Raw genomic sequence first — 24,172 nt, 5'->3', positions numbered from 1 at the left:
CCTCTTGCAACAAACAAACAAACAAAACCTCTAGATTCTGGAATAAAAGATACTTTTTAATGCACTGTTGGGTTCATGGGAGCTAAAGGAAATCTCTAAGGGCAAAACAGAACAAAAATGCAAAAACCAAATAAACCCGAGAACTGAAACCTGATTAGAGTGGGGAGCTAAGAGTTTAAAGGAATCAAAGGCAGTTTTCCCTGAAGGCAAATGCTGATATCAGCATCCACAATCAGAAAACTAAGGATTGACTGAGTCTGTGGCAAGGGAGGGAGCGGAGCGGAACCTCAAACTTCTGCATTAGCTGGGGGGCTAAAGTGCTTGAGGTCTGTTGTCCCAGCTCCCGACAGAAACACAGATCCTTTCTGGAGGAAAGCAGACCCAGTTTAGACCCCACTCTTACAGATTAACCTTGGCCAAACGTGATGTCATCATCAGTGACCACCAAAACACAAGGAATAAGCCTGCATGACTGAGAGTCAGCAAAGTCACGAACAGCAGATTTAGCTTCCAAGGATTTCAGACATGAGCTGAGTATGAAATGTTTAAGAAAAAAAATGAAATCAATAAGGGACAGATGACTAGACAGATTTGGGAAATAACCAAATAAAACTTTCAGAAAGGAAAAATAAAATTATTTCAGAGTAAAAACCCAGTAGATGTGGATAGATTAAACAATAGATCAGATAAAACTGACATGAGAATTACTGAATTGGAGTGTGTATTAGAAGATATTCCCTAGAATGCAGCAAGGAGGCAAAGAAGATGGAAAATATTAAAGAAAACTTGAGACACAAATGATAAATGAAATTTAATATAGCCAATTACAGTCCCAGAGGGAGAGAATATATATGTAGAAAGAGAGACAAAGTTTGATAAGATCATGGGAGATAATTTTTCCAGAACTGATGAAAGACATGAAGCCAAAGATACAGGAAACATAATATATACCAAATAGGATAAATAATTTAAAAAATTTTCAAACTCTCATATCATAGTGAACCTGTGGAACACCAAAGAAAGAAAGAAAGACAAATTATTTATGAAAGAATAACAAAGCAGACTTTTCAACAGCAACATTAGAAGCCAGAAGACGGGGAATAATACTGTCTCTATTCTCTGAGAAACTATCTGTCAACCTAAAGTGTGTAATCATTTAAGAACAAGAGTGAAATAAAGTCCTTTTCAAAAAAAAAAAAAAGACACTTCAAATAAACAAAAACTGAGTTTACCACCACAGACCCTCAGTAAAGGAACTTATAAACATATATTTCAGGAAGAAGGAAATGATTCCAAAAGGAAAGTCTGAGGTTTAAGAAGGAATGGTGAGCAAAGATATTGGTAAACATATAGGTCAATCTAAACAAATACCGTTTTTAAAAAATAATTATAACATTTAATTTGTGGTGTTAGAAGAAGAACTGAAATGCTAGTTGTAACAACAGCATATAACTGAGGAGAGGGGCAAGTTAGAGTTACAGGGTTCTAAAGTCTCTTAATAATGATTCAGAAGGTGGGTTAATATATTAACTTTGGACTCTGCCAGGCTACGTATGTGTATTCGGATGTTAAAATGGACTCTTTCTGACTCTCTTTTGCCTTAGGAGCTAATAATAAAATAGATATCATATACCAAATCCATATGTGGAAGTATTTATTTATTTATTTATTTATTTATTTAATTTATTTTTGGCTGCATTGGGTCTTCATTGCTGTGCGTGGGCTTTCTCTAGTTGCAGCGAGCGGGGGCTACTTTTCGTTGCAGTGCACGGGCTTCTCATTGCAGTGGCTTCTCTTGTTGTGGAGCACGGGCTGTAGGCACATGGGCTTCAGTAGTTGTGGCTCACAGGCTCAGTAGTTGTGGCACGCGGGCTCAGTAGTTGTGGTTCGTGGGCTCTAGAGCGCAGGCTCAGTAGCTGTGGCGCACGGGCTTAGTTGCTCCGCGGCATGTGGGATTTTCCCAGACCAGGGCTCGAACCTGTGTCCCCTGCATTGGTAGGTGGATTCTTAACCACTGCACCACCAGGGAAGTCCATATGTGGAAATTTTTAAAAGGAAATGGAGGGAAACCTACCCTGTGACTCTTGAGCCCCACCCTCACCACACACACACACACACACACACACACAAACACACACACACAGTTTGGAATGTTATAAGGGGACAGTGTGGTGGAAGAGTCTGGTGAAGAAATGTCTTGGGAGGGAGCTATTGCCATATGCCATGAGTCTCCATGCAACCCCCTTTTGGGGGAGCAGTGAAGAGACTGCTACTTGCTAACCCCAACCCCAGTGAGAGAGGCTCTGAAATACATCCTCTGGAATTGGAGAACCAGTGCCTGGCTCATACCTGGCATTATAGTCAGGATCTGACTCTGGCCTGGAGAGAGAGACGCCGACCAGTAGCGTTGGTAGTAAAGCCACTGAGGCCTGGTGAATTGGTTTTGGCCTGTGCCCCGTAGCTGATCAGAACAAGAGCTTCCCAGATGTGGGTTTTGCAGGACAGAGAGCCATCGTGATCATCTTGGGCCCTGTCCAGTAGCGGTGCCTGGAGGGCAGAAAGACCTCAGCGGAAAGAGGCTGGAAGTCTGTGAGGAGCCTCCCGAACGGCAGCTGGAATAGAGATGCATCCAACCCAGGCCTTAGAGTCATGCCTGGCTTATTTCTTCCTCTCATTTCTGCTCTACCTTCAAAATATATCCAGCATCAGGTCACCTCCGTGGCTTGTCCTGGTCCTGCCCGTTACCGCTAACGTGGTTTATTGCAGGAGTCTCCTAATTTGTGGCCCTGCTCCTCTCCTTGCCCCCATAGCCTTCCTTCACAAAAAAAGCCAAAGTGATTTTATAAAAAAGAAGTCATAGCATATCATTCCTTTGCTTCAGGACCCTCCAGGGACTTCCCATCTCCTCCAAGGACACCTCTGATTGCCTTCGTCTCCCGCCCTTTCCCCGTTGCTCGCTCTGCACCGCCGCCTGAGATCCCTTGGTGTTCCTGGGGCCTGTCAAGCAGCCTCCTGCCTCTGGGTCTCTACAGGGATGCTTCGCTCCGACCGGAACACTCTGCCCTCCACTAGTCCACGTGCTTTTCTCTCTCACCTCCTTCAGCTTTCTGCTCAAATATCACCTTAACAGTGAGGCCTGTCCCCCTCCCTCTGCCCACCGGCCTGCTCATTCCTGGCTTTCCCGGTACCCCTTAACCGCTTCATTGTCTGCCGCAGAACTTACCACCATCTGACTTACTATATATAAGTACTTAATTGTTCATTTCTTCTTCCCTCACTATAGTGTGAGCTCCGAGAGGACAAAGACTTTGTGTTTCTGTTCACTGTTGTATTTTTAGTACCTAGAATAGCGTGTGACACATTGCCTAATAAATATCTTCGGAATGAATGAAGGTGTGAAATGAAGGATGCAGAGGGAGGAGAGACTAATCAATCTTAAACGCCACAGAGAAGTCGTGTGATGTAAGGACTGAAAAATGTCCATTGGATTCAGCAATTAAGAGGTCAGCGCTAGCCTCTCAGAGGGCCGCTTCGTTGTGAGAGAGGGGTAGGAATGGAAGCCAGAGTATAGCGTTTTGAGGAACGAAGTGAACAGGAAAGAAGGAAGTGAATTCACTGGTGGGGGAAAAAGGAATCATTTTTCGTTGTGTTTGGGTGAGGGGAGCAGGAGAAAGATTCAACAACAACCAGAGGAGCTCAGAGAAGAAGTATGTACAGTAGAAGAGACTGGGCTCCTCTGAGCTGAGAGGAGACAGCTAATAGAAGTTTCAACTAGAAAGAGAGGAAGTGACTTGCGTGGGTGTCTCAGGGACACGGATGGCAGAACAGGCCAAGTGGGCATGGGAGGGAAGGGCTGAGGGAAGGTGTAGGACTGGTGGTGGCCGCAGGTCAGCAGGTGAGCAGGAGGGTGAGAGGCTGAAGCGGATCAGCTTCAAGTCTCTCTTTTGTTGATGAGTAAGGGAGAAGCTCATCTTCTAAAGTGAGAGAGAGAAGGTCAAGTTGACAGGGGTGCTTGAGGAGAGCAGTGATGGTTTGGAATTGTCTTTGAGGGAAGCAGGAGCGCTGAGGACAAGCACAAGGGTCTGTGAGCACTCCTGAGGACCCAGGCGGCTTGGAGAGCATAGGTTTACAGTGTGACTTTTCTCTCCATCGCCTGGGAGAGGAGAGGAGGAGAGGATTCTAACGCATGTCAGACCTGAGGTGCTAGATTGAAAGTCTGTGGGGTTGCAGGGGGGAGCAGCAGGGACGTGGTTGGAATAAGCCGAACCAGACCTGGATGGCCCACATTCGGGAGTGGGAGCCCCCCAGGGTACACTCATACTCACCCCACAGGAGAGCCAGCGTTGGGGTGCCTGCCATACAGAGGGCGCGGATGACCATCCTAGCCAGAGAAACAACCACCACCAACAGATATGTGACCACAACAGGGGCCAGATGAGGAAGAGAGACACTTGCCCCTTACCCCCTGCCTCTGTTCCGACACCTGTGAGAAGCTGAGCTCAGAGGCGGGAGCTGTGTTCCTTAAGTCGACCTCCAGAAGACGGAAGGGAAAGAAAAGTAAAAAAGCAGCCAGAGCAAAAGCACAGAGGTGGGACAGCACCTGCTGTGCTGGGGAATCTTTCACGTACTTAAGAATGACTGGCACAGAATGGGGCAGGTGACTGGAGACTGGAAGGAGAGTTGAAATTCTGGTTGGATGGGGTGTAGACCCTCTCACTCCTCACATCCATATTGTCTTTCCCTCTGATCTCTGTGCTGTATTTTTGAATGATTTCTTTGTACCTGTCTTCCAGTTCCTAATTTTCTCTTCAACTGGAGTTAATCTGCTGCTTAAATCAACCAATTATTTTTTAAATTTCAGTTTTTTTGTTTTTCATTTTTAGAAGTCTACTTGGATCTTTGTCAGATCTACTTGGTTTTATTTTTATAATCTCTCCTTTCTTGCTCATCTTTTCAAGCTTTTATTTCTTTAAACAAATTAAATATATCTGTGGTTATTTTATCTTCTGTGTTTTGTAATTCTAATGAATTAACAATGTCTAAAGGCTTTGCTGGTCTAATTCTGCTGGCTTTTGTATTTTCAGGCACAGTGCGTAGTACATGATCCATCCTCAATATATTTGTTACATAAATGAATGAATGAAAATATATGGAAGGTGCTGGAATAAAAAGAGCAAATGAAACATTAATAGATAAATTACAATATGGTGCTGTAAGTCATATTATTAAAATATAAGCTACGGGTGAAATAGGTGAAGGCGATTAAGAGGTACAAACCTCTAGTTATAAAGTAAATAAGCTATGGGGAGGTAATATACAGCATAAGGAATATGTCAATAATATTGTAATAACATCTAGACAGATGGTTACTAGACTTGTCATGGTGATCATTTCATAATGTATGCAAATGTCAAATCACTATGTAGTACACTTGAAACTCACATAATGTTGTACATCAATTATATTTCAATTTTATATATATATATATGCAGAGAGCTATAAGAACAAGGACCGGGCTTCCCTGGTGGCGCAGTGGTTGAGAATCAGCCTGCCAAGGCAGGGAACACGGGTTCGAGCCCTGGTCCGGGAAGATCCCACATGCCGCGGAGCAACTAATCCGTGCGCCACAACTACTGAGCCCGTGCTCCACAACAAGAGAAGCCACTGCTCGCTGCAACTAGAGAAAGCCCACGCACAGCAATGAAGACCCAATGCAGCCAAAGATAAATAAATAAATAAATAAATAAATATTTAAAAAAAAAAAAAAGAATAAGGGCCATCCCCCTTTGCTGGGGGAAGAGAAAAGGTACCTGTCATCAGGTATTCAGTAAGGTGTTTTCCAAAGGGACATAGATTATATAATACTTGAAGTTTTAATAGGTCAGGGTTTTGTGTGTATGCTTATTTTGAGTAATAGAGCACTCATGCTTCATGAGAAATACCACTTCATTTGAATTCACAATTTAAATGATATTTAAAGGTTTGTTGCGGTATTGCAGACTTAGACATGATTTTTACTCAGTACTGAGGTAATAAAGTTTATTATTGGTCTGTACATCTAATGGGGAAAATGTTTGAGAACTGTAGTTCCTCATCTCATCGTCATCTTTCCACGGCACCCCAGGTCTCTTGGTCTCAAATACCAAGAACCGGTGGGTACAAAGAGCATGCATCGTGCTTGGGGTCTGTGAATACAGAAGGTTCTGGGGAGAAGGGAGCGTACTGGCGTGTTCAGGTTCCAATCTGCCTCCAGGCAGGGCCATGGTGGGGACTCCCTCGTAATGCCACCTCTTTAGACTGTCCCAAAATACAGTATCTGTTTATTCGTTTACTGTGGGCTGGGTACCACTTCAAACATCTCATATATTTAATTCATGTCAGAATTAAACCTCTGACCCAGTTTAGCTTAATATTTTACTCTCCTGGAGTCACCTGTAGGGTTTTATTGTCATTACAAGGTTTGGTTGGATGGTCACAAACACTTGTGCCTTCAGGCACCTGCCCATCTCGGTCAGCCTGGAGTATGCCCTGTGGCACATGGAGACCTTAGCGTGCCAGAGACCAGATCCACTTACGCTCTAGCCTAAAAAACAGAAAAACGGACATAGGGAATGATCACCAGCTTCCCGAAGACATTTCCAGCTTCAGTTTTGATAACAATCTGTTGAGGGAAATTATAGTTTTTATTATTGTTGGAACCATAACTATGGTGTAAGATTTAATAGTGAGCATCCTGTATCTACCTATTTTATAATCCATTCATTGTGATCCATTTTCATGGCCTGAAAGTCTTCAGCCGTCCCGCTTGAAGATTTTTAAAGAAAAGCACCTTAATTTTAAATGTGTCCATATCTCTGTTTTTCTGTGAGACGCTAAACCATTATCTCAAATTTATATCGAAAGAAGTACTAAATATACTTAGCATATTTCATAGCTGTATTTTCCAAATATGTTTTCTTATGTTAATACTTGGATATAATATATACTACAGTTAAATATAATGATATATGATAAAAAATTCTCAGAACCTACAACTGTGTGTATATACACCCACACATACACATATGCATACACACACTTATCATAGATCATATGGAGAGTATAGCTATTCTAACTTATTACGATTATTTGGGGCTTTATGTATATATTGTAAGGTAAATATATTAAGATTTTCATGTCAAACATGTTATTTAACTTTCACATTAAATATCCATTTTAAATTAATGGTCTGTCTACTTTAAACCAATATATTAATGAGCAATTCAAATCATCCCTCCATGTTAATAATTTATAACTCTGGCCTCTTAGCAAAATGGCCTTATTATCTTTTTTTTTTTTTAACATCTTTATTGGAGTATAATTGCTTTACAATGGTGTGTTAGTTTCTGCTTTATAACAAAGTGAATCAGCTATACATATACATATATCCCCATATCTCCTCCCTCTTGCGTCTCCCTCCCACCCTCCCTATCCCACCCCTCTAGGTGGTCACAAAGCACTGAGCTGATCTCCCTGTGCTATGCGGCTGCTTCCCACTAGTTATCTGTTTTACATTTGGTAGTGTATATATGTCCATGCCACTCTCTCACTTTGTCCCAGCTTACCCTTCCCCCTCCCCGTGTCCTCAAGTCCGTTCTCTACATCTGCGTCTTTATTCCTGTCCTGCCCCTAGGTTCTTCAGAACCATTTTTTCTTTCTTTTTTTTTAGATTCCATATATATGTGTTAGCATACGGTATTTGTTTTTCTCTTTCTGACTTACTTCACTCTGTATAACAGACTCTAGGTCCATCCACCTCACTACAAATAACTCAATTTTGTTTCTTTTTATGGCTGAGTAATATTCCATTGTATATATGCCTTATTATCTTCAGGTCCTATTTCCTTTGATTAACATAATTACTAAAGTAGAAGCTCCTTCAGTTACACAGTTTTAAACTACAGAAAGACATATTTTGGCATCCGTCTTTTGTCATGCATGCCAGCTCTCTGCTTTGTAGCTGTAATTGGATACTATGTATCAGACTAACAGGAGAACTGATCACAGCAATAGCTCTGTTGGAATATAACACCCATTATTAGAGTCACAATATAATAGAATATAAAATAATTTGCAGTGATTATAGTACCTGAAACAAGGCAGTGGAATTATTGAAAAATGAAAAAGTGTTACCAGTATGGGAATGTTCCTATCTGTAGGCAAAGTCTCTCAACTCGGAATTAAATCTGATGTTCTCTTTTAAAAATGATTTCATCATCGTCTCCAAACTAGCAAAAACATTTTCAGTACCTTCGACAACATAGCTATTTCTCTTTTGTCCTTAGGCTCAAAGCGTGGAGGTGTGTTGTTGGTGGTTTTTTTTTTCCTTGCTTCAGGCATTTTGGTGATAGTCTGCATTTAAATATGCTGTCTGATGTCTTACATAGGGAATAAGCTTCTTCCTAAAGATAACTGTCAAGAATATCCAAACCAGCTTTAATATGACTGACATTTCAAGGTCCTATTTTGCATTAATCAAGTATATTAGCAGGTGTAAATCACTGTACAATGAAGAGACTGGGTACAGTCTCATAATTTAATACTGGGCTTCCCATCCAGGAGTCTGCTGGATATATACTTGAGAATAAAGCTTTTTGACATTCAGGTTTAAATTGAAAGAAAATGAGAAACCAGATAAAGCAAGCCAACCAAATTAATTCACTCTGTACTCCTCTCTGCCTTTTCAGTGGAATCCAGAGAAATTCTCTCCCAGAGAAAGTTGGGAAGCCCTCACGAAACAAACCCTTTAGTGTTTACAGAGTATCCATTTATGTGCTTTGTGTTCAAACATAAAAAGACAAACCTTTTGCTGTTCTCCATCAAATCCCCGCAGGTTTTCCTGGGCTTCAGAAAATTTTCCATAAATGCTGTTCACTCTTTATATGAATCCAAGAAAAAATCTACCCCACACCCCTTCCTGGGAGAAGACAAACAGGCACAGATACACAGGCCAACTTAACTCTGTCCCCCACTACAAGGCCCCGCATCCCTAAAGGCAGTCCCAGGGACAAATGGCCTGAACCCAGTCACTTCACAGTTATGCACCATTACAACAACTGTGGTAAAGAAGTACTTGGTGCAGCTGGTTCTACCACACTCTTTAGTCCTTCTTTGACTCCCCTAAAAAGAGCATTGGTTTAGAATTCAGGAATCTGGAGTTTAGTCCTACTTCTGCCCTTTAATCATTATGTGATCCTGGCAAGTCACCTAATCTCTGGAAGTCTCAGGTTCTCCTGTATATCACGAAGGGACTGAATTAGAATGTCCTCTAAGACTTCTCCTGTCCTATAGTCAAGTTTCTTTTAATGACTAGATCATCCAGATAATGATTCCTTGAACAAACACTTATCAAGTGACTGTTTAGGTACTCCACCGGTCAGTTACAGGTTGAACAAGTTGAACAGGATGTGTGCCCTGAGTGGGTGTTCAGCCTCCAGGGGTGCCAGAGCTGTCAACAAGCTCTAACAGGTCGTCAACCACAGATTTGTTTATTGCTGATACCAGAGCTTAGCGCCTGCCACATACTAATATGTAATAAATATTTGGCAAATGAATGAATAATATTTGAAATAATAAGTGAAAATAAGAATATTCACATTGTATTATGCAAAAGCAAAGAAAAGAGGGATTCATTTTAACTTTGAGGATATAGAAAAGACTTTACAAAGGAGGTAGTATTTGAATTGAGTTTAGAAGAGTGAAATAGTTTTTGACAGAGAAGGGTAAGGATGAGGATATTCTAGACTGAGGGAAGAACATGAGCAAAACCAGAGAGACATGAAAGTGTATGTCCGCCTAATGACCATCACCCTGGAAGCTGGAATCAGGTATAAAGAGGGAGAAGAGCATTTCAGGCAGGAGGAACAGTGTGGGTGAAGACTTGGTGCCTGGCAGGAGCATGGTAAATGTGAAGAACTGGGAGAAGTTAAGCATAGCAGAATCATACGGTTTTAGGAAAAGTAGTACAAAACGAGACAAGAGAAGTAAATGGGGGCTGATTTATGAAGAGCCTTGTAAACCATATTAAGTAGTTTGAAGAAGTATTGGAAAGAAAATGATCAGATGTTCAGTTTGGAAAGGTCACTCTGGCTGTGCTATGCAGATTGAACTGAGGCGACAGGGCGAGGAGACCTTTTAGAGGCTGTGGGAGCAGCTATGCTCCAAAATAACCTGCGTGACTGGGAGGTTCATGGTCATATTAATAGAGGTAGAACAAACACCCAAGGATGAGGAGGCTGGAGGGTAGTGAGACTGCCCTGTGCAGAGGGATGAGTAGGTATTTAGGGCTAAAACTCAGCAGAAGTCAGAGCTGAGAATTAAAATGTGCGAATTACTTGCTTACAGGTGATAGATCTCATCCTCCTTTAAGTATGGTAATAGGTGACGTCGCCCTGGGGTATTGCAGAGGCAGAAAAGAAAGGGGCCAAGGATAGACTGTCTACATTTTAGAGGAAACAGAGCCAGGGAAGAATATTGAAAAGACTGCTTAGTGAGATGGAGGAGCGCCAGCAGAGTTCAGCTGAAACAACCACAGAGGAATGAGTTTCAAGGAGTGTCTTGAGATTTCTATTTCCTTCTTCCTCATCACTCCTGCCTGTCAGTCATGAGGTCCCCTGGCCCTGGCTCCTTCCTTTCTCTGCAGATTTCACTCCACCCCTCTGCCACACACTTTGCTCTAGGACCACCGAATGGTTTGCCGCCCCACGCTGTCTGTAACCTTCATTGCTTTGCTGAGGTTGTCCCACCTACTTGGACACCCTTCCCATCTTTCTCATCTTGGTTGACTTCTCCTCCTTTCAGCTCGGCTCAAACACTACCTCTTTCAGAAGACTTCCTTGAACCTCTTTGACATCCTTGTACCTCTAAACCTCACACAGTGCCTGAATGTGTAGTTTCTTGGTACTTGTTTTGGTATTAAATTAACCTTAGAATCTGAATCTCTCTGGTCTCCTGGTTGCTTTTCCTTATTTCTATTCTCTCCCAGCCCTAGAGCATTTAATTTAAAGATATAGCAATAATTTACCTAAAGTACTGTATCAGCCAGAATCCAGTAAAGAGACAAAACTGTACCAGTTATGGTTCTGGCAGCTTTATTGAGATATAATTATCATACAATCAATGTAAATATTCAAAGCGTATAACTTGATAAGTTTTGACATATGTATATACCCGTGAAATGACAACCACAATCAAGGTAATACTCATCATCCCCCAAAGTTTCCTTGTGCCCTTGGTAATCCTTACACCTGCCCTTCCCTGCCTTGCCCCTTCCCTGTTCCTATGTAACCACTAATCTACTTCCTGTCATTATAGATTTTATGAATTTTCTAGAATTTATATAAATGGATTCATACAGTAGGTGCTTTTTTGTCTGGCTTATTTCACTGTCTGGCCTAATTATTTTGAAGTTGTGTGCATCAATAGTTCACTCATTTTTTTTTTTTATTGGAGTATAATTGCTTTACAATGGTGTGTTAGTTTCTGCTTTATAACAAAGTGAATCAGTTATACATATACACATGTTCCCATATCTCTTCCCTCTTGCATCTCCCTCCCTCCCGCCCTCCCTATCCCACCCCTCTAGGTGGTCACAAAGCACAGAGCTGATCTCCCTGTGCTATGCGGTTGCTTCCCACTAGCTATCTATTTTACGTTTGGTAGTGTATATATGTCCATGCCACTCTCTCACTTTGTCACATCTTACCCTTACCCCTCCCCATATCCTCAAGTCCATTCTCTAGTAGGTCTGTGTCTTTATTCCCGTCTTGCCACTAGGTTCTTTTCATTGTATGGGTATACCATAATTTGTTTATCCGCTCACCTATTGAGGGACATTTGGGTTGTTTTCAGATTTTGTCTGTCACAAATAAATCTGCTATAAACATTCATGAAGAAGTCTTGGGAATTCCCTGGTGGTCCAGTGGTTAAGAATCCATGCTTCCAATGCAGAGGGTGCGGGTTTGATCCCTGGTCGGGGAACTAAGATCCCACGTGCCGCGCGGCTCAGCCAAAAAATTTTTTAAAAAACAACAAAAAACCAACCAAACAAACAAAAAGACATTCATGAAGAAGTCTTTGTGAGGACTTAAATTTTGTTTTCTATTGGCAAATACCTAGGAGTGGAATGCTGTGTCAGCCAAACTGTTTCCCAAAGTAATTGCACCCTCTTACATTCCCACCAGCAATGTGTGTTACTCTAACCAGCGTCCTGTGAATGATGAGGTCTCCCACTGGCTAGTGGATGCATGAACTCCCCACCCGTGTGAGCTCTGAAGATCACACCTACTGTTCCTTTCGGGAGGTGCATGCCCCGGCTTCAGGTAGTTTCCTCACCTGCCTACACTGATCAGCAGATCTCCAGAGGTTTCTCTGGTACCGTGCCCTACACACTCCTATCATCTTGGCCTCCGCAGATGCCCAGCTCCATCTCCTCAACTCGGATACTACTGCACTCCCTCTGGGTTCCCACTTCCTTCTCTGTGGCCTGGAAACTCTCTCCAGGCAGTACACTGGGAAAATCCTTAGGGCTCACCTTCTTTATTTCCTTCTTTCAGGATTCACTGTCCTGTATTGCCTGAAGTTCACAGTCTGGAAACACTGTTTCATTAATTTTGTCCAGTTTCTCAGTTGTTTTAAGCAGTAGGTTAAATCCAGTCTCTGTTCCATCTTAGCCAGAAGAGGAAGTCTGATCAGCACCAGTTATTTTAACAGAGTTTCTTCTTTGACCTATGGGCATTTGAAGTGTGTTTTTATTTATTTATTTATTTTGGCTGTGCCGCACGGCTTGTGGGATCTTAGTTCCTTGACCAGGGATTGAACTCGCACCCTTGGCAGTGAAAGCGCGGAGTCCTAACCACTGGACCACCAGGGAATTCCCTGAAGTGTGTTTTTAAATCTCCAAATATTGGGGAGTTTTTTCTGGGTATATTATTATTTATTTCTAATTCAATTCCACTGGCCAGAGAAGTTAATATAAGATTTCAAGCTTTTAAAGTCTATTGAGGTTTGTTTCATGGCTCAGCATATAGTTTATCTTGGTAAACATACCATGTATACTTGCAAATTTGCAAAAAATGTGTATTCCACAGTGGTTAGGTGTGGTGCTTTATAGATGTTGATTAAGTCATGATAGTTGATAGTGTTATTTATGTTTTCTGTATCCTGATATTTTGTGTATTCTGTCACTTGCTGAGAGAGGGGTATCAAAATTACCAACTGTGATTTGGTTGGATTTGTCTAATTCTCTCTTTAATTTTATCAGTTTTTGCTTCATTTAGTTTGAAACTCTGTTATACATCTACATACACATATTATGTTTATATCTTCCAGATGATTGACTCTTTTGTCATTATGAACTGTCCCTTTTATTCTCTAATAATACCCTTTGTCTTGAAGCCTATTTTATCTGATCTTAATATAGCCACTCAGCTTTTTAATGCTTATTGTTGCATGGTATGTCTTTTAAAATCCTTTTACTTTCAATTTATTTGTGACTTTGTTTTTAAACTGTGTCTCTTGTATACGGCATATAATTGGATCTTGTTTTTTATCCAGTCTGGAAAATGTGACTGAAAAAAACACTGATATGGTTGGATTTAGGTCTACTATTTTATTTTCTGCTTGTCCCATCTGTGTTTTGTTCCTCTGTTCTTTCCTTACTGCCTTCTTTTGGGCTAATTCAATATTTTTTAGAATTCCATTTTAATTTATCAACTGGATTTTTAGTTATACCTCTTTGTATTAATTTTAGTGGTTTCTCTAGGGATTAATTTATATATCCTGAACTTTGTGCAGTCCCATTGCATCACTACTTCGCATAAAATGTAAGAATCTTGCAACAGTATAGGTCTAATTTACTACCCCATCATTTATGCCATAATTGTAGTATAAATTATATTTACATTTGTTGTAATACTTCACACACAGTGTTATAATTTTTTAAACAGTCACATATATTTTAAAGAAATTAAGAGAAAAAATAATATTCTATATTTACCTTAATATTTCCCATTTCTAGCACTCCTTATCCTTCCCAAAGATCCAACTTCCCATCTGGTATAATAATTTTTCTTCAACCTGAAGTACTTCCTTTAGCATTTCTTGTTATAAAGGCCTGCTAGCCATTAATTCTCTTAGTTTTTGTTCATCTGAATATGTTTTTATTTTGCCTTCAGTTTTAAAGGACATTATTATTGCAGAATATAGAATTCTGCATTGACAGTCTTCTTTTCCTTTCAGCACAATATATATGTGTGTATGTGTATATATATATATATATATATATACACATATTATAATCTGGTAATTAATACAGTTTATTGGCTTTTGCCCCTTTTTTGCTTTACCTTTCTACTCCCTCACTTGTGCTCTTGAGGTCACCAGCCAAATCAACTACCTGCATCTAAGTTATTTTTTCAGAGTCTGCTTTTGGGGGAACCCAAACTGAAACATGTTCAGTTTACGTTATATAAATCTGTATACGAATATACAAATACTTTCTTTTTTTCCCATGAAAAAGACCATTTGCTAAACAAATGTATACTTTATATTCACTCATTTATTGAGAAGCTGCAGTCTCCTATACATTGTGAAATTGAACTGGTAACTTGTATTATTAGTTATTTTTATGTCTTTGGCACTTTGTGTGTATATACATGCAAGTATGTATATATATTCTTTCCTTCTACCTATCTACTTATCTGTCTCAATAAAATACACACTTGCTCTTAAGTTCATTGACAATTAGAACTCTGACTTCCTCTTAAGTATGTCTCTAAAATCTAATACAGTTCAGTGCAAACAGTAAGTGCTCAACAAGCGTTTCTTGATTGATCATTGATTGATCATTCTTATTTTTAGGCTTCACATACACTATACATTGTTATACACAAAGTCAACATATAAAATTGATATTAGATAATTTACTAATTAAGGAATTATTAAATTTAACAAATATTTGCACACCTCCTATAGGCAAAAGCATGGTGGAGGCTATGAAGTCAGAATGCAGGAACATAATATGGTGTGTGATAGGCTCTATACAGCAAATAATTCAGTGAAAAAACGAGTTTACAGAAATAAATACTATTTCACAGAAGGGAAGGATTAGGATTGAGCGATAGACATGACTGGAAATAGCTTCCAGAAGTAGTAATTATTTGAGAAGGGCCTTGAGGAATTGGTAGGATTTAAATAGACAGAGAACGGGGAGGGTGCTCCAGTGTTGGAGTGCAGGGTGAGAAATCAATGGTAATAAAGCTAAAGAAAGATGGAGTAACACGGAGAATGAGGGTAAAGGGACCTGAATGAACATGGGGTGTGTGAGTAACCAAGAGAATGGCCTGACTGAGGGTTAGTTTCCTATTGAGTAACGATAGAAAATAAGCAATGAAGGGCCTTTAAACCCAAGGCATGTAGACTTTGTCACTGAAACAAGAGGGAATTTTTGCAGGATTTTTTTTAACGTGAACTATAAATAACTAAAGTAGAGATTGAATTGAAGAGGATCAGTTTGTCATGTTGCACAGAAAGAGCAGGGATGAAACACGGCTGATGGCATAGAAACCCAGTACAACTTGCTGTCTAGAATCTTCAGGCCTCTTTAGCTTTCCGTTTAAGTGAAGATTTTTCTCTTTTAGGTAATCTGTGCATTTAAAATCATTATTTTCGATTTGTCATCGTGCTTTCTCTTTTAGATCATAGTACTTTATTCATTTTAAAAGGTTATCAGTTTTTTAAAAAGTCGAAGCAACCAGAAGATTGCATTCTGTTCTTTCTGGACTATTGAGAAAGAGGGCTGATAGAAACATAATGACTCCAGTCTGGTTTTTTTCATTGAATTTTAAGATTTTTTTTTTTGTTCTTTTGTAATTTTAAACTTTTGTACTAAACTTTAAAATTATGGTTATACAGATGACTTTATACATCCCAATTCTGAGATTTAGATGGAGTGTTATTATGAATATTGTCATCAGAAAGTCACTGTCACTCTGAATTATCTTAGTTTACATATTGCTAAATTTCAAGATGATTTCATTACTTATAGAAAGACTTTCCTCCTAAGAAAAATGAAAGTCAATGGAAAAATATTTAACTAAAATTCACTTTTTAGGAATGCTTTTATGTCAATCTGGTGATGTACACATGCACTTTGGGATACCATTGATCTCGTATTCTACTAAGAATATATTAATTTTTTAAAGAACCTTTATCAGCTAGGTATAACTTGATCATATGCATATCAGGAATGTTTTAGAAGTTATTTTCATCTACCAATTTTCCATTTCCTTTAATCATTATTAAGTAGTTAAACTATATTCAATTTAAAAAACAAAGGCATTACCTTTTTTTATTCTTGTGCTTCAGTTTGGCTTTTCACTCAACAAGCACTTATCAAACACATCCTATGGGAATGGCACTGTTGTGTGCTGTGGTATAAAGAAAACTCCTAGCAAGGTTTCCTCAAGGAGCCTGTTTTCAGGTAGGCAGCCAGACTTGTAGTTAACAAGATGAAGTGTTTCAACTGCTCACAGGGCTCCAAACAGGATACGGTAAGATAAACAATAATAGGATAAAGCGAGGAAAAAAATCAGGGCAACCTTTATAGAGAAGGTGAGAGTAGTTGAATTGAGTTTTAAAAGATGAAAAAGTTTGGAGATGAGAGGGCTGGGGAAAAATGGAATTCCTGGTAGAGCTAATGATTTAGGTTTCTTGAACTGTCTGATTCTGTGGTAAACCAGCAGCACTTTTGCCCAGGTTAGCCTCCAACTGTGGATGAAAATGGAAAGGAAGGTTAGAGTCAAAGAAAATTTGTTTTTCTTTATAATAACTCAGAGCCTGCAAGTGATGATAATAAGCATCTCAGTGCACACTATGAGGTATGTTGTGATGCACATTGTCATATGTAAACACTTGATAGCAACTTACGTAATTCCGGTAGCCTCCTCTCTTTTGGGAGCTCAAATGAGACAGTCTTCCTCTTGCCCTCTCTCAGTTTTCTTTCTTTCCATATCCAACTTCAGATGAAACTATTTGAGAGCAAGTCTCTAGCACTGACAGTGTTGATAACAATTTGCATCTAGAAACTTGGACCAGGCTCATAATTCATATTCAATAATATTTCCATATCAGACCCACCCTAAATTTCAGATTCTCTCCATTCTTTCAATTCCTTCAATTTGTAATAAATATTATTTGTCTGTTGTATTCCAGGTACTTTGTCCGTTATATTCTAGGTACTTTGGTAATATTAATGAATAAAAGGGACAAAGATCCCTGACCTGATGGAACTTACATTTTAGTAATCATCACAACTGCTCTGGAAAATTGCTTTTTTTCTCCCACAGAGATTTATTATTAAAATTAGGTTGCTATCTAAGAAAGTGATTTTCTTTTACAGCTTTGTATAGACACTGGGGTGGGAAGACATTTTTTATTTCTGGGGAAAAAGGCTTTTTTGTAGCTGGGGGTTCTGTAAGGCTAGACCAGTATGATGTGGCATATTTTCTCTAGTTTATCTTGTTAGAGATGAAAGTTTGAAGGCACTAAAAATATAGTGGTTTCAGAGACAGATAAGTGGGTGAAGGGAGAAATATTTAAAGACAAGTTATTTGAAGCTTTCCTTGCCTTGGCTTCAGTGAGGAGAGAGAGAGAGAAGACAGCCACCAAATGACTAGTGCATCAATTATAGCTTGGGTATACTTTATATAGACAGAAGAGAAACATAGTAAGAAAGTAGAAACGACTAAATAGGAGAGAATTCTGTTATGGCATAAAAAAAAATCCAATTATTAAAAATGCAGTAAATTTGAAATAGAGTATTTTCAGTTTTACTTTTTGTTTACAGCTCTTATTTGTTACTTCACAGATGCTGTGCCTGTTCCCTCAGAAAAAAGCCCATCTCTGCAGACAAATGTGAGTTTCGACAAGAAATCAGACAGTACCATTACAAATACTGTAATAGAAAACCCTTTGCAAACGTCTCTAGAAAAGCAGCCACCTGCAAAAAGTTTTGAAACATTGACAACTTTACCAGCATTTTGGCCATCTAGTAAAGAAGAGTTCATCAACCCTAATTTAAGGATATCAAAGTCGGATTCTACTTTCTATAACCAGAGCTCTGTGGAGACACTCTATGTCTCCCCCTCATTCAAAACATTTGACCCAGTGAAAGAGACTGTAATCAGTAAGGACCATCAGAAACCAACAGAATCCGGCCTGGTTCAGACGGAGGGTGAAAACCTCAAGACCTTAACCACATGGGGTGAGTCTACAAAAAACAAGCAGAAAACCTCTTTTGAAGTACTCTTCTTTTACTTTTCTCTGCTTTCTGCCTCCTGTTTTTGTTCCCTCCTTTTACTCTCCATCCATTGGTATTAAGAGAGGTACTTGAGCTGGGAAAGTCCCTGTTTATTAAAGGGCTAATAGCAGTTCATCTTTGTGGGTTACAAGTGCTTGATTGAAGCACACGTTCTGAACAGTTTTGATGCAGAACAAATTAGAAAGAACTAGCATTAAAGAAGAGCTTCCTGTTAAACATTTAGGCTAATTATTAAAAAACTATATGAAAAAAATTGGTTAGTATGTATATCGGAATGTATACACACACACACACCCATATATATATATATGGGAACATATATATATATATATATGGGAACACATGAATATGTGTGTGTGTGTTTTCCCTTTTTTAAAAGAGCTGTGTACTGATTCCAAAAACAGGTGGAGAATCTCTTCCCTTTTCTGTCTTACAAAACTTTAAGAGGGTTGCAGTATTCTTTAGACTGGATAATAAAGGATAAAGCCAGTTGAGATTCCAGGTCGTTGGCCATCAGATATTAAATCCTACATTTTTATAATTACACTTTCTTCTGTAAAGTTAATTAGTAAAAGAATAACTTGTTTGCTGGTGCATTTTTCAAAGACTAAGTAGTTTATTGATTCTTATATATGATAATGCTAACTAACTCATATAAATATAAAGTTTTTAATATAAATCTTTTAAACTGCCTCAAATTCAGGTCAGAAGTACAATATAAATACAAACAATGGAAGCCAAAATGTTGAGGTTAAAGAAATTTATCTTGGTGCTAGTAAGGCCAGTGAATAACAAAAGACTCTTCTTACTGCTCTTTCCAGAATTTTTTTGAATTGAGTAGCCTAAAAATAAGACTAATTCTTAGTTTTGTCACCAGATCAACTTTTCTGCTGAGACTGCTGATGGAGAACCCAATTAGTACTGGTTATGACGGCCATGTTAGTTTATGTGCATGGCTATCCCCTGGGAAGTTGTTATTTTGATTCATTTCTTTCACAAATACCACAAAAAGAAAACTGAAAATAAATTTTGGTCACTGCTTGTGTACCAAGTACATTTAATTATAAAAATTAGCAAGAAGTTCCTCTAAAACCAGTTAACAAGGAAGACTTCTTCTCCTATTTAAAATGAAGTAGATAGCATTAGTCTAATCCTCCACCAAAAATACCGGTTAAAGCTGGAAAACTATTAGAAGTCATCGTAAAACAACCAAGGTAGAAAACACATGATGGGTCAGGATCCTAGGAAAAAGGATTGTGATATTGTGATATAATAAGAAATATATATTTGGTCTTCATCACTGATTCCTGGCACAGAGCTCCTGAAACCCTTGTAATTTCCTGAGTGATACGAGAGAGAGGAGCATCTTTTGTTATTCATAATAAGCCCTTTCAAGCCCACCCCTGACCTGTGGGGAGAGGAGACGGGGTGGATGCTGAGTTAATCATCAGGGGCCAATGATTTGGTCAATCATGGCTACGTATTGGAACCTCTGTAAAAACCCTAAACAACGGGGTTTAGAAGTGCTTCCTGGTTGGGGAACACATAAAGGTTCTGGGAGGATGGCACACCTGGAGAAGTCATGGCAGCTCTGTGCCCCTATCCCATACCTTGCCCTATGCATTTCTTCCATTTGGCTGTTCCTTTATAAACCAGTAATAGTAAGTAAAGCATGTTCCTGAGTTTTGCGAGCCATTCTAGCAAATTATCAAACCCAAGGAGGGGACCATGGGATCCTTCAATTTATAGTCAACAGATCAGAAATAGAGGAGGCCTGAACTTGCAATTGGCATCTGAAATGGGGGGCAGTCTTGAGGGTTTAAACCCTTAATCTCTGGGGTCTGCACTAACTCTGGGTAGTGTCAGAATTGAATTAAATTGTAGGACACCCAATTGGGTGTCCACAGAGCACAGGAGAAATCCTTCGTGTGGAAACCCCACACGTTTGGTGTCAGAAGTGATGTGAGAAGAGTAGGAAACTAGTTCACATTTAGTTGGTCCCACATTCACCTCAGTTTTCCCCGCTTGCATTGTTTGCTTATTAGCAGAGCAGGATGATAGAAGCTGAGGGAAAATTAGAGGCCTGGGCTTTCCACAGTCTCACTGAGCTTGGGAGGTAGGGTTGGAGTTTGGGACTTCCAAGGTTTCAGGGACTCAAGGGGCCAATATTCCAGAGGGAAGGGAATCACAGAGAAAAAGTCCATAAGTCTTTGTATAACTTCTTACTGTTACATTTGCCTGCTGCTAAACTCATGTTCTGGATAAGATGCCGAGAATCGAAATGGGAAGCAGCCAACCGGTTTAGCCATCCTAAATGGGAAGAGGCTGACGAGCTAATCAGAGATTCTCATAATCTTGTGGCACTAAGAGACAGAGGTTGGAGTTCAGGATATGCCAAATTGTAGGGGCTCTGGTAAATACTCTGTGCTTTCAGCTGGGCTCTCTAACAGGCTACACCCTAAGCATCAGAAGTACACTCTAGGAGTAAGGACAAGCCAGAAATAGAACAGCCCTCCCAAATGCTGAAACCGAACTTCAACTAGAACAAAGTGTCTGGAAGACAATGAAATCCTTTCTTGAGAGCTGCTGCAATTTTTCATGCATAATGTTTGGCATTCAACAAAAAATTACCAGGCATACCAGGAAATGAACAAATGACCAGAAATACAGGAGAAAACAGACAACAGAAAGAGACTCACAAATAATCAAGATACTGAAGTTTCAAGGTAAGTACTTTAAAATAATTATGATTAATATAATCAAGAAAACAGAAGAAAAGATGGGGAATTTCATCAGAATAGAATACTACTATCTATAAAAAAAGAATCAAATGAATTCATGAATTCCAAAGCTGAAAAATATAGTAACTGAAATTAATACCTTGAGGGTACTGTTCAGTTCACATGGCCTGAGACGTCAAAAGAGAGAGTTCAGCACTGGGAGAGAAGCTGAAAATTTATGAGGGAAACCCTGAAAGCGAGGGAGACTCAGATGGAGTCTCAGATTCCATTTATAAAGTCTGCCCAAATCCTTGACTGACTGCTAAACTGTATGTGTAAGGGAAGACCCCAGTGACTCATGGAAAAAATAAAAGAACACTGGAAATTATAAATATGTGGGTAAATATAAAATACTATATATTTTATTTTTAATTCTAATTTGAAAAGTAACATACAACTGTTTAAAGCAAAAAATTTTAATACTGTATTTTGGGCTTTAAAACTTGTGTAAATGTAATTACATCACAACATAGCACAAAGAATGGCTGAATTGCATAGTTGTTAATGGCACAGGTTCTGGAGTCAGACTGCCTGGGTTCATAATCTCAGCTCAACCACTAATTGTGTGACCTTAGGCAAGGCCCTTGACCTCTCTGCATGTCAGTATCTCCATCTATAGGACAGAAGTCATGATGGCACTGCCACATGGAACACAGAGGCCGTTATAGGAAAGGATTCGACGTGAGAGAAAGGAGACAAGAGCCGGTGGGTGAGGTAGGGGGAGAGATCCCAAGATGAAGCAGGATGTGGGGAAGGCAGACTAGAATCCAGACCAGAAAGAGAGTCACCTCATGCTGCGGGCCCTCAAGGAGAGAGGAGAAAGGCTGTACCAGATGTGAGGGAAGGGTTCTGTTGTTTTTAATAATTTAAATGCGTTGAGCCTTCGTGGGCCACACTCTATGTGTCATGGCCTCAGGATCTTATTGTCTGAGGTCACCTACCAAGCCTGAGGGTTTGGAGTGGTAAAAGGGCTGTGAAGAGACTGGAGATTTAGAACAGCCAATCTAGAGAATGGAAGAGGGAGCTGATAAGACACTGAGAAGACGGAGGAGTAGTAATTTGTAATCCAGATTTGCAGCCGCCTGTGCTTTTCTCCTGTAGCGCTGAGCATCCCAGGGATAGGAATGAAAAGGGTAGATATTTAAATTGAAATAGGATTAGGACAGGGATTGGGGAACTGCAGCCTCTTGGTCCACAGCCTGTTTTTGTAAATAAAGTTTTATTGGAAAACAGCCACACTACTCAGCTTGCATATTGTCTTTGGCTGCTTTTGTGCTACATCAGCAGAGCTGAGTAGTTCAAACAGAGACTGTATGTACCACAAAGCCTAAAAGATTTACCCTCTGGTCCTTTATATAAAAGGTTTGCTGACTCCTGAACTAGGAATTAGTAGCAGGTAAGGCAGAAGACGTGTTGGCAAGGGGGTAGCTAGAGAATGGCTGAAGTGATGGATCCTGGGATTCTAGACTGGACAAGAAAGGAGCCAGAACCGGGAGGCACTGACAGAGAGAAAATAGAAGGATCGTTGCATCTATTGTCTCAATGAGGCCAAAGTGTAGGTGTATTAAAAGGAATGTAAAAGGAATCTAAAAGGCTGGAAGTAATTGAGAAGAAAAGTAGTCTTGGAAAACAAGATTTCAGAGTAGGGCAGTTGTGAGTGATGACATATTCTAGGGAATACTCAGAGGAATGGCTGAAGGTCATTGTGGTTGAGGAATTCAAGAAATGATGAGGCCAGGATGGGTGGCTAGTCTCAGATGACGGAGGATAAAGAAGATAGTACCTATTTCCTGGTTTTCTTTTAAGAAATATTTGTTTACAGGAAGGCTCCAGGTCTGACGTTATAAACTCTTTGGAGATAATGAGCTGGGCAAATTGAAAAATACTTGCACACTCATATTTTAGCAGTTTGCAAATATCAGGGAGGCTGTCTGAGGCAGCCACCTAATACACTTCAGTGTCTTTACTGAATGAGAGGGATGGATTTGCTGCAGCGACCTCCTTTGACCCTTTGATGATAAATAGCTCTGTTCCTAGAACAGCCCATTCCTTCTGCTTCTCTGTTTATTTAGAGCTCAAACTATTGTTTTAGGTCGTTAGTCGTTTAGTTTATCATGCACGCTAAAAAGGAAGAAGGAGCTAGTAAGTACTTAGAAGCCAGATCTGGTGGTAGGCAGCTTTCATTATAGGCTCATAAGCCACAGTTAGGGTAAGTGTGTTAGACGCACTGGATTTTACTTTCTAATTTGGGGGAGGAAAAAAAAATCTATACATTCTCATGTTGCGATAGTTGTGAGCATTCTCACTGGCTTCGTCCTTTCTTTCTGTCTCATCGGTTCCATTTTCTTACTCTGAATTTCAGCAGTAGTTGTTCTTTGTAGCTGTTTTTCAGTTCACCTTTGCTGGGGAAAGAAACCAAACATGACACACACACAAAGGACTCATTAACCATACCTTTTTCTTTTGGGCTATAAAAGCCTTCAGAGCTAGAACAATTAACAATTTCCCTAAGAAATGGGGAAAGTGATAGAAAACAGTTCTGCAGACCATCTCAGCTAACTCTGAGCTACTTGTCAGGCTGATTCAGAAGCACCGCGCAGAGCAGAGCATTGAAGGGAGAGGGGAGTCTTATCACCTGCCGGGGAAGTCACAGCACAGGTGCTCCCTGTCCCCCAGACACGGCCCCGACAGCTCTTCCAGCTGCGCAGCCCCTGCCTGCTTTTGTACAGACAAAAAGACACACTGATTTGATTTTTTTAATTTAGTGAACCAAACTTATACTTCATAGGTAAGTGAGTAAACTCACCTTTAATCCAGTAATCCAATTTTCCTAATACAAATGTAGCATAAGTGATTTATAATCACTTATAATGAGGCAGACTTATTAGCATTTCTCTGTGTTACTCCTAAATCAGGTTCTTTTGTGTAGCTTATTTATAATAATGGCATTAAAAGTAAAATTTCAAATATTACATGAAAAAAACTGAGATCTAATTCATGTACCATAAAATGCACCGTTTTAAAATGGACAATT

The 24,172-nt window shown here is 39.7% G+C and overlaps 1 protein-coding gene across 1 annotated transcript in view; it reads left to right on the top strand.

Annotated features, from left to right (window-relative positions):
- Positions 1-24,172, top strand: part of ENTHD1 (ENTH domain containing 1) — a 108,534-nt gene that overhangs the window by 77,589 nt on the left and 6,773 nt on the right. Inside the window, exon 5 of the mRNA XM_036866985.1 lies at positions 17,906-18,301. Within this exon, the coding sequence (XP_036722880.1) occupies positions 17,906-18,301 (396 nt within the window). The remainder of the gene's footprint in view (positions 1-17,905; positions 18,302-24,172) is intronic.

This window comes from Balaenoptera musculus, chromosome 10 (genome assembly GCF_009873245.2).
Source record: "Balaenoptera musculus isolate JJ_BM4_2016_0621 chromosome 10, mBalMus1.pri.v3, whole genome shotgun sequence".
Lineage (NCBI taxonomy): Eukaryota > Metazoa > Chordata > Mammalia > Artiodactyla > Balaenopteridae > Balaenoptera > Balaenoptera musculus.
This window is presented reverse-complemented; position numbering and strand designations above follow the sequence as displayed.